This window comes from Castanea sativa, chromosome 1, assembly GCF_040712315.1.
Source record: "Castanea sativa cultivar Marrone di Chiusa Pesio chromosome 1, ASM4071231v1".
NCBI lineage: Eukaryota > Viridiplantae > Streptophyta > Magnoliopsida > Fagales > Fagaceae > Castanea > Castanea sativa.
This window is the reverse complement of record NC_134013.1, coordinates 11,789,388-11,801,042: the sequence shown is the minus strand read 5'-3', so window position 1 is coordinate 11,801,042 and position 11,655 is coordinate 11,789,388. Positions and strand designations below refer to the sequence as shown.

Sequence of the window (11,655 nt, the reverse complement as noted above, 5' to 3'; positions counted from 1 at the left end):
TTCTGATCCTCAGACAACCAGAAATGCGTTGCCTTTCGACGGATCTTGTTTGCCTCAGACTTGTCCTCGGGAAGAATGTCGTTTTTCAGAAAGGATATCACAGGGTCGATCCAACTAGGTCCAGACCTTATTAAATGGATACGGGGTGCACCGACGATGGCAAGAGCTGGCTCTAGCAAATCTTCAACAAGGATAATCTTAGGCAATCCCTGGGCCGAGGATGTCGCTAAGGTAGTCAAGGAGTCTGCATGTGTATTTCTACTTCTAGGGACGTGAGACAGGATAAAGGAATCGAATTTAGATTGTAAACGTTTGACCTGAGTCAAGTATCCTTGCATTCTGGGGTCCCTAGCCTCCATGGTCCCCATCACCTGGCCGACCACTAACTGAGAATCCGAACGCACATGAACTCCCTTTTCGCCCATCCTATGCACCATGTTTATACCGACCAAGACTGCTTCGTACTCGGCCTCATTATTAGTAGCTGAGAATGCCAACCTCAGAGATTTTTCAAAGACAATTCCCTCAGGGGATACCAGGACAAGTCCGATGCCAGATCCTTTCTGGTTAACTGCCCCATCAACGTACACTTCCCAAGTGGGAGGTCCTATGCCCGTGATCACGCCAACTGATTTTTCATCCATGTGTGATTCCTTCACAGCTTCCTCCAACAATGGTTCCGCGAATTCCGCCATCAAATCTGCAAGAACCTGGCCTTTTATTGAGGTGCGCGGCATGTATTTGATCTCATAAGCTCCCAAAATAGTTCCCCATTTAGCCACCCTTCCAGAGTAGTCAGCGCTGCGCAAAACTGACTTGAGAGGCAGTTGGGTCAAAACCACAACGGTGTGGGACTGGAAATAATGAGAAAGCCTCCACGTGGCATGAACTATGGCTAAAAGTGCTTTCTCCAAAAGTAGGTAACGCACCTCGTCCTCATTCAGAGTTTTACTGACGTAGTAGACCGGTCTTTGCACCCCACCGTCATCCCTTATGAGGACTAGGCTGACCGCATGAACGGCCACTGCCAGATATGCAAACAGGACCTCATCTACTTCAGGTCGAGACATAATAGGTGGCCAGGAAAGATATTCCTTAAATTTTTGGAAGGCTACAACGCATTCCTCGGACCATTGGAACCCCCTCCACTTATTCAAAAGTTGGAAGAAAGGCTTGCATCGGTCAACCGACCAAGAAATGAACCTGCTGAGAGCAGCGATCATTCCGGTCAATTTCTGAACTTCTTTAGGATTCCGAGGTGGCTGTAAGGTCTGAATAGCTCTGACTTGCGCTGGATTCACCTCTATACCTCTATGAGTAACCATGTAACCCAAGAATTTCCCAGAACTCACACCAAAAGAACACTTCGAAGCGTTAAGACGCAACTTGTACTTTCTAAGTACCTGAAAAGTGTCGTCTAAATCCTTCACGTGTGCAGATATCGTCTTACTCTTCACTACCATGTCATCCACGTATATCTCAATAGTCTTTCCAAGCTGCAAGTCAAACATTCTGGTCATCATTCTTTGGTAAATAGCCCCAGCATTCTTCAATCCGAACGGCATCACTTTATAGTGATAATTCCCTGTTGGAGTAATAAAGGCAGTTTTCTCCTGATCTTCTGCTGCCAGTGGAATTTGGTGATAACCCTGGAAGGCATCCAAAAAACTCATCCGAGGATGTCCGACGGTGGCATCCACTAGCTGGTCGATGCGCGGCATCGGGAATGAGTCCTTTGGGCAAGCTTTGTTTAAATCTGTGAAGTCCACACATACTCGCCATTTCCCACTTTTCTTTTTTACCACAACCGTGTGCGCTAGCCACTCCGGATAGAAAACTTCCTTAATAGCCCCAGCCCTCTTGAGCTTGAGCACCTCTTCCTTAACGGCTTCAGAGTGCTCCCTGGAGGAACGCCGAGGGGGCTGCCTTCTAGGCGGAATAGCAGGATTAACGTTCAAATGATGACAAATGAAGCTTGGGTCAACCCCCGGAGCCTCATAGGGGTCCCAGGCGAAAACATCGATGTTGCTCTTTAGAAACTCCACCAATTCCATCTTCTCCTGGTGTGGTAAACATACCCCAACCTGGAAGAACTTTTCAGGATCATCCGATATCAAAAAATTCTCAAGGTCTTCGCATATGGTCTCCTCTGCTGTCACCACGTCGAGCGCATCTAGAGTCGTTAATTGCTATAAGTCTTTCACAGCCGAGGTCGAGGACTGCGGTTCGGTCTGATGCTGCACTGCGGCTGATATGCATTGCCTGGCCATCAATTGGCTGCCGAGAATCTCTTCAATGCACTCCCTCGAAGGGAACTTAACCTTAACATGCAAGGTGGAGGAAACGGCTCCCAAAGCGTGCAGCCAGGGCTGGGCAAGGATGGCTGTGTATGGGGAATATGCATCGACAACGATAAAATCCACCTCGACCGTCTCGGAGCCAGATTGCACGGGCAACCGAATCTGTCCCTTTGGTATAATGGCTTTCCCTTCAAAACTTATTAACGGCGAGTCGTAAGGGGTGAGGTCCTCTAATTTCAACTTTAGCCCCTTAAATAAGTCAGGATACATGATATCTGCGCCGCTGCCTTGATCAATCATTACCCTTCTCACATTATAATTCTCTATCCTCAGAGTAACCACTAGGGCGTTGTCATGGGGTTGGATGGTCCCAACCTTATCTTCCTTTGAAAATCCCAAGACGGGCACATTTAGCTTCAATCTCTTCGGCTTGGAGCCCCCCTCCTCAGCTTGGGAGTCCGAAACTGCCATCACCCTAGTAGGACATGAGCCAGTCCTGCCAGGCGCAACGAAGATAACATTGATCGTTCCCAAAGGAGGCTGAGATGAGTTATTCCTCTTATTATTCGAGCCAGACTGACTACCCTGCCTGCTAGGTTGGTACGAGTGCTGCTTTAACTTTCCTTCGCTAACAAGCTGCTCCAAGTGATTCTAGAGGGTTCGACAATTCTCGGTAGTATGACCCACGTCTTGATCTGACAAAAGAGATTCTAATTCCTCTTGGCAGGATCCCCCGCCATCTTACTGGGCCATCTGAAATAGGGCTCCTTACGGACCTTCTCCAATAGCTGGTGCACCGGCTCTCGGAATACAGTATTAACTGTCTGAGGTGCCGCCGAGCTAGACTGCCCGGAGTAATCTCTTCTCGGCTTGTTGTTGCGATACCTGTCCGACCTGAAATCTCTTCTCTCCTGCGGGATAACCTTTGCCTTACCCTTCCTTTGCTGTTGGTCTTCCTCGACCTTTTTATAATCGTCAATACGGTCCATGAGGCGACGTACACTCCGTACGGGTTTTTTGGTCAAGGACTTCCTCAAGTTATGATCAGTTGGAAGGCCCACTTTAAAAGTATTGATCGCCACCTCATCAAAATCACCATCTATCTCATTAAACATCTCCCAATACCTGTCGGAGTATGCTTTCAACGTCTCGCCCTCCTTCATAGCCATAGACAACAGTGAGTCCAACAGTCGCGGAACTCTGCTGCATGTAATAAACCGTGACGTGAATGCTCCAGTCAGTTCCTCGAACGAACTTATAGACCCTAATTTAAGACTGTTGAACCACCTCATAGCAACAGGTCCCAAGCTAGAAGGGAAGACTTTGCACATCAAGGTCTCATTGTGAGAATGCACAACCATTCTCTGGTTAAAGTGGCTCACATGTTCCACTAGGTCGATCCGGCCGTTATAAATGGTGAAGGTGGGCTGGGTGAACCTCCTAGGGAGCCTCCCATTCTCAATCCTATGTGAGAACGGTGATTTGGAGAGCTGGTGCAACGCCCGGCTCATGGCATCGTTCCCTAAGCCCTTGGAGGGGAGCTTCCTGCTCCTATGACCCGATAGGCCATCCTCTTCACAAGAGGATGTTCTGCTGGGGGGCGACCATGACCTCGAACTGTAACTACTTCCCCGGGATTTCCCGGAAGAGGTACTGGATGAGGGTGAAGCACGCCTCCGCTTGACGCGACGCAGCTTCTTCTTAAGGTGATCAATCTCCTTCTGCATGGCTTTAGCACCATCTTCATGGGCGGTACTGGCGCCTCCACTGTAAGTATGACTCGTTCTAGGATACTCGGTGTGAACGCTACCCTCTCGATCCCTCTGGCACTCAAGACGCTCGAACAGATCCTCGGGTTGTGATCCCTGAGATTCTGCATGGTGTAAGCCTAAGCCTGCCATGGTGTTCGAGTTCTCCCACGCTAGATTCCCACAGACGGCGCCAATTGTAAGTGCACAATTGCGCCTGGACCCCTAAAACACACGTGGGCTCAGGCCCAATGAGCCTTAAACAATTAAATTTGTAGAGTGTGGGCTCGTAATCTAGTCTAGTGATATTTGAAACTTGATGAACAGGCTAAAATATTACAGTGTTTGCAAATAAAAGACAAACAGGGCGAAGTAAACCTCCTCGGACGTAAGCCGAGGACCAATTATATATTATTTCTCTTTTCTTTCTCTCAAAGGTCACAGTTCTTAATATTTCTCCCCCTCTCTCCTCTTTGCCCTCTTTCCTCCTTAAATACTTCTTCTTCCCTCCTTATCCACGTGTAACACAAATCACCCTATTAGACACCTGTCCCCTCCACCACCCTCTGGAAGTCTTTTTATTAAGCAAGAAGGCTAACTTCCACTATTCAAGGGTCACTCCCCCATTAATGCGGCCAGGGAGGTAGGTGCAGGGTCTTTAATGTGGAGGTAGCAGCCTTTTTCTAAGATATTTCTCTCACACCGTTGCGTCTGGAGGGTGCTTAGATCCCCCTCTTAACCAACGGTTTTTCTGGAACTCTGCCTTAATCTTTTTGGCGAATCCCAGGGTCATCGTTGGTCTGTCTGAGGAGATATTCGTTCTCGGACGAATTCTCGGACTCTCGACTCATGGGCCGAGCTACAGTTCTAAGAGGCTTTTAGTCTAACACAAACTAGCGCCCATCAACAAAGCCCAAGGCCCAAACACTTACTTAGGTCCTTTTAGTCCCCACAAAAGTGATATCAAAACTTTTCTAATATAGGTTATTACCGTTACCACGACCCAATATTTTTAGCTACATCAAAAAATTATTGAATACATTAAAGTTCCCAACCTATAACTATTGTTATGCATCATCTAGTGCTACACCTACTATCTTCTAGTGCTACGGTAGAATCCAAATTATGTAGCATACAGTACAACTTATTACTCACCGAAAGCTTACAGAGAATTTAATTCCCCCAAAGATTTTATGATTTTTTCAAAAAAATTATTTTAAGTTCCTTATTTATCTATACAGGATGCATGGAGTAGGGAGGGAGAAAAAGGCAGAGGGGAGTAAGGTATTCTCAATTGTTTGGTACAAAAAAATTAAGAGCATAAGGTACTTTGGGATGAGGCAGTTCTCTTTTCACAATACATTTTTCAAACGTGGGTAGAAAATGAAATGGAAAGCGACAAATAGATAAAAAGAGAGAGAGTTTTTTAGTCTTTTCAATAGTTTTTCAGCATAATTATTGTATTTATTGAATTCTCTCCTTAGTGAAAATTACTAAATTAGTCCTCAAGCTTGGCTACAATCATAATCCCAAAATAATCTATAAAATAATAAGACTATAACACATCTCCTTCCTCTCTCTTTTTGACTGAACACCACTCCTTTCTTTGAAGTCTTGTGCAAATAAAATTTTACATTGATAGTGGTGATTTTACAAGTTACTTACGCTTTAAGAAGGCTGACGGGAGTATTGAACCCGTCAGCCATAGTCATTAGGACATCTCCTTTTGACGCTCGAAGCCACGCACCATACGTGACGGCGTTAGGCTGAAGTATCAGCTGACGGAGTCAAGGCTGAAGGTCCTAAGCTGACAACCTTGCTGGAGACATACGTGGGCTGACGACCTTGCTGGAGACATACGTGGGCTGACGACCTTGCTGGAGACATACGTTGGCTGACAACCGTATAGGAGACGTACGTAGTTTGACGACCTTAGTAGGTAAAAGCTGAAGGAATAACCCAACCTTCATTCTTGACTTGCTTTGCCCTCTACATACGTGCATATAAGGAAAGTTCTTGCGCTACACGCTCGGCCTTAGTCAGGAAGATTCCTATAAGGAAAAGGGCTCTAGATGATATGCGAAACCCACAAATTACTCTCCTAGAAGGAAAGTACGTCCTCACCAAGGCGCTTATTTCGGATCCATGCCACTATATATACTCCAAAACCCTCATAAGCCAAGGTACGCACAGTTATCTCAACTCTGGCACTCTAGGGTTGTTTAAAAGACTCTAACTTGATCGTCGGAGGGTTTTCAGCCGGCACCACACCGGTGCTCTCTGTTCGATCTTCTATTTTCTCTTCGCAGGTGTTGCTTCGATTTGGAGAGTGCTCACAGCTTACTGGTGATTTCTTCGACATCATCATACATTTTATTTTTTATATATGATGATGCACAAAATCATTAGTGACATGATTGTCCACACGCACGTCAATTAGGGTACCTGAAGAACAAGAGAACAAAGAACCAATAAAGAGCACCAATGGAGTATCGGCCAAAGACCCTCCAAAAGTTAAGTTAATGATAGAAAAATCTCCAAGAACTCAATAGTGTGAGGACTAGAAAATTTCACATAGAGGTTTGGTACTTATATAGTGGTATAGAGCTGATCAAGATCCCTTAAATGTAGGAGCTTTCATTGTAGAGAAAACTTAGAGTTAAGGCTTGAGATCTTAGGACTTCTCTTCCCATATAAAAAAGATACGAATGTGTAATAGGGTCTTTGGGCATGATGTGCAAGTTATTTTCATTCAGAGACACATGTGTGGGAATACGTAGAGGTTTGCGGGACCCAATGTACTCAACCGTCGGTATGATCATCCATTCGTTGGTAAGATCATACATCTGTCAATATGCAAATGATGAAGTGCGAATTATTCGTCTGGAATATACGTGAGCCACCCGATGTGTCTTCAGGGAGAGTGGAGCGCTAGACCGTGGACTTCGAAGGAAGTGAATGGGGACTTTATCCCAACAGGTCCTTGGTTGGTAGGACCCATTGGAGGAGGCAATTATCCTGACAAGTCAAAGTGCCCAAAAGATTTTCTTAGATGAAAATAACCCTTAATATATATGTATATATATATATATAAATCGATTAGACTCATTACAATATTGTTGAAAAATCCAAATGTGCTTCTAATAAAAGTAAGAAAACCAATCGACAATTGTATCATCTATACAAGCTGTAATTAATAAAAGGGAAATGTTTTACCGTATACGGTGCCCAGAAAAAAATAAAAATAAAAATAAATAAAATAAATAAATAAAAAAACGGTGAATGTTTTACTGTATAATGCACATGACTAGGTAGACCTGCATCAAAACCTTTCCCTTAATAAAATCTCATGGTATTTCCATGACATTAGGGTACAAACAACAAAGCCTCCCTCATTGTTAGACGTTATAAGTATTAACTTAGAGAAGTTTCTTAAAATAAAAAAAAAAAACTTATATAAAAAAAAAAAGAAGAAAAAAAGACAAAAAAAATTCCACCGGGAGAATATAATTTCATACTATATAATCGCTCATTTGTTACTTTCAATAATCAGCTTCCACCTCTCACATACACAGTGATTGTTTATATTATCCTTACTCTAATATTTATTGTTGTTAATTTTCCAGTACCTTCTTATTACTCTTTCTTTATTCATGTATGGAATTATAAATGGACAGAACATGCGGAGTAACATGACATCAAAAAGATCAACACACTAGACAAAATCGCAAAACTAAAAAATTCAATAATATTTGAGAACCAAAATGCGGTGGTTACATAAAATATAGACACTTTACCAAACAATGACACGAAACCCATCCCTCCCTTATCTAAAAAATTGAATGATATATCAAAAGAATTAATTTCTTTCGCCTAACAAGTTCTATTTCGTGCAGTACTACTCTCTTTCACATTGAATGTCCTCCTAGTATGTGTGCTAGTGAGTAAGATATACCATCAATAATGACTCACCACCACATCACCATAGCCAACTTTGTGTGGGCCCTATCCAGGTCACATGGCCCATAATAAGAACAAAACCAGTAGGGGGGCCACCACCTTTAATACAATCCCTGTTTGGGCTATAAAGTTAGAGATGGATCACGATTTTGGGCCTAACTAATGAAAAAAGAAAAGTTAGCTAAACAAAAACTAGAAGAGTTGCGAAAACCGCCAAATTGACACTGTGATGCTGACAAAACCCGCAATGGCTTTGGATCCGAACACGTGGGTACATCCACTTTGATCAAATTCTGCACCTTCGTAGATCATTGTGCTGTTGACGGTCGGTGAGCTTGTCGTTGTAGTGGGAGTTTGCGTGCTTTGCTCTTGTGAAGCTTTTTGGCTGCAGAGGAAAAAAAAAACAATTTTAATGTCAGTACGTACACACACAAAAATAAACGAATTTCAAGAATTGTGTCGTGTTTTGATTGGGCAATCTTTTTGACTCTATATAGGATATAGGATATAGCTATCCGTTACAAAAATCTGTGGTGATGATAGGCTTGGAGTTTGTGCAAGCCACATATGGCGGTTTGGCATTAAAAGATTGGACCGTCTTTTCAGGGTATATAGAGATTCGGGGAATAACGGTGATATTTTTTTTATGTATGTGCTTCTCATGTGCATGTGAAATCTATGCATGTGGGTCGGAGATATTGTTGCACCACATACTTTATGATATTTTTGAGAAGCAATTGAGATTCCTGAAAAATGGACCCTATTATTAAAGAGGTATCGTTATCTTTTGGGCAAGTAAAAAAAAGGTAATTTAACAGCAAAGTATTTGCCCACTTTTCTTTATTCATTTTGATTTGATTTGAGCTTTGACATTTCGATTATTCTTGTTAATTAGACAGTATCATGGGTAGTGATGGTTTGTTAAGCAAAGTTGTTTACGACAATTGACTACTGACCAAATATATTCTGTGTTAGAAAGGGTTGGTTTGACAATTGAACAACGAGAAGTTGCAACTATCACCCAACAAACAAAGCATGTTGCGGAACATAATTGAAATTTTTTTCAAGAAAGTTAAGTAACACCCGTACTAATTATGATTTATTATGATCCATGTTCTCCGTGTGTATCTGTGTCTTGGTTGCCGAATTTATTGACAAAGATGAGCAACATCAGGTCGGCAAATACGGCCGTGGGAGACTCTACTGACATAATAATTGCTTAGCATGATTTATTTAAATAACATGTGTGTGATATACAGTACTATTCAGATCTCGCAAGTAGTGTCAACATGAAAAGTTGCGCTACCAACAACAAAAACAGTTCAAAAAGTTAGGCAGCATGGGGATGAAACAAAACAGTAACCCCAACGTTCAAATTTTTTTTTTTTTACGAGCCCAACGTTCAAATTGACAGTCTTAACTTTTTAAAGACAAAAATACCCTTTACCGTTACGCGAGAAACACAAAAAATTACTGGCGGTATTAGGTAGATAACAGCTAGAATGTACGGATAAAAAAAGGTGAGCGAAAATAATGTCGTATGTACCGTTTTATGTTATAGGTTTTTAACTGATAAAAAAGGTGAGCGAAAATAACGTCGTATGTACCGTTTTATGTTATAAGTTTTTAAAAATTCGGTTATATGTATTAAAGTTTCCCTCGTTATAATTTTAGTTACTACTATCAAAGTTAAGACATTTTAGTGATGTAATGTATTATAAATCTATTTAAAATATTAGGTATTTTATTAAAAAATATTTATATATTATATATTTTAATAAAGTATTACGGTTCTCTAAAAAAATAGTTTTTAAAAATTATTCAATACTATGTTTTATTATACTCCATACCAATGTTATAAATTTTTAGAAATGGCTTGAATTGCTATGTCCGTGCTTGTTTACTTGTGTTTGTGCTTGAATTAACACTATAATTTGCGACGTATCGAATTGTTATTGACAAAAGTGTGATGGTAGACCAATTGATGTGTCCCAGCACTAATAAAAAAAATAAATTTTACTAATGTGTGTGTTAATGGTATATCATTTTTTTTAAAAAAAATTAATTGAAATTGAAAAAAATTTTATAACTTCTTTAATTTTTGAAAAAAAATTTCGGAAAACAAATTTGTTAATATATGAGCTAACGCATACAGTAATCGAACCCAAGTAAATTTACCTGGTGTTAGGGGTGGGGCAGAAGGTGATGGAGTAATCCGGAGAGGAGCCACAAGTGAAGGTACTGCTCTTGTCGTCGTAAGCATAACTGTACGCTTGTGGGCACGCGGTCTTAAAGATCTGAGAGTACGTTGAAGGCTTACAAGTGTTGGGTGAGCCATACGCGCCTCTACAACAGTACTGATCTTGGTCTAATGCAGCGCACGCGCTTTTACACGCGACGCTCTTACCTCCGTCGGCGGTGCTCGTAACCTTAAGCTCAGAAGGGCAAGACTCGTTAAGGTCGCTCACGCATCCAATGCTTGTACAATTCTGACCTGTCCCACCCTGAGGCTTCACAAGCATAGGGAGGTTGTACCCATCGACCAAGCTAACATCGAAGAAATCTTGACCGCCATAACCATCGAGAGTGAACTCGGCTAGAGTTGCCGGTGGCAGAGCGTTGCTTCCTGCACACTCAACCTTGCCGGAGCTACAATCCGCTGTGACGCAGGAGAATTTGCCTGTGGAGTCTTGGGAACAATGGGTTCGACCCCAGAATCGACCACCCCATGAGGCTGGTACAGTGATGGTTTTGGACTCATCCTTCTGCAGAGCGAAGCCTGTGGTTGAGAGTGAAGCTATTCCTGCGTTGGATTGAATGCCTGGCCATACCGTATAATCGCACTTGTTTAATATGGTAAAAGTCGTTGAAATCACTCCTGTAATTGAACAGAAAAGAAAATATAACTTCGTTAGAATTTGGCATGTTTTAATGTTAGAATGCTACTATGGTCAATGGTCGTGTCTGGTGGAATATCGCCCCTGCCCATTTTTGTTTATAAAAAGCAATGTAAAGCAATTGTTGTTAATTTGTTCTTAGTTTCTAAGCTATTTACCTGGTGTTGATAGAAAAAGGGTTAATAGGGACATCAGTAATGTTGTTAATTGAGCCATTAAAACTCAATGGCTATAACAAGAATAGAGAAAGAAGGAAGAGAAATTTAAGAAAAGCAAAAAGAATGAGAAGAAGAAAGAAGTTGCATAGGCCAAATCCGACTTTCTTTCTTCTTCTCCGGAGTTGGGAGCAATGTGAGATTCTGTAAGAGCTGTGATGAGTTGATTGGGGGTATTTATAAAGGAATTGAAGCAGCGAATGTCATAGCTTACGTGTCTCCAACTTAGTTTTTATGCGTATAAAAACCGTGGTGCGAAGGCAAAAACAAATAAAACGTTCAAAACGCAGGCAAAAATTCACTGGTGTTTTTATAACTTAAAAAACGTGACTTCAAATTACGTTTTCAGGTTAAAACACACTTTCAGGTATAGAACAAAAATTTTTCCTTATCGAAACAGGTAAAGCTCGTAGGCACAAAGCTGTGATAAATTATATGTTTCCCATATTGTTAAAAAGACGCTTATTTTTTGGAAAGAAAATAAGAGCACGTCTTATCCATACAGATTGATGTATTGTATCCCCTGTTTTCGGCT

General features: G+C 41.8%; 1 protein-coding gene across 1 annotated transcript; it reads right to left on the bottom strand.

Annotated features, from left to right (window-relative positions):
• Positions 1-7,770: 7,770 nt before the first annotated feature.
• LOC142606334 (thaumatin-like protein 1b) lies at positions 7,771-11,401 on the bottom strand. Its single transcript, XM_075777701.1, has 3 exons — positions 11,064-11,401; positions 10,187-10,886; positions 7,771-8,393 (listed from the first exon to the last, which is right to left on the bottom strand). Exons 1-3 carry the CDS (start codon positions 11,119-11,121, stop codon positions 8,201-8,203), a joined length of 951 nt encoding a protein of 316 aa, XP_075633816.1. The 5' UTR covers positions 11,122-11,401; the 3' UTR covers positions 7,771-8,200.
• Positions 11,402-11,655: the final 254 nt, after the last annotated feature.

What these genes read in the sequence shown, in the direction of transcription:
- LOC142606334 (XM_075777701.1), bottom strand. Translation starts at nt 11,121, where the DNA reads ATGGCTCAATTAACAACATTACTGATGTCCCTATTAACCCTTTTTCTA. An exon ending in CCTTTTTCTATCAACACCAG is followed by an intron (nt 10,887 to 11,063) that starts GTAAATAGCTTA and finishes GTTCAATTACAG; the next exon opens with GAGTGATTTCAACGACTTTT. An exon ending in TGCCCCACCCCTAACACCAG is followed by an intron (nt 8,394 to 10,186) that starts GTAAATTTACTT and finishes TTTCCTCTGCAG; the next exon opens with CCAAAAAGCTTCACAAGAGC.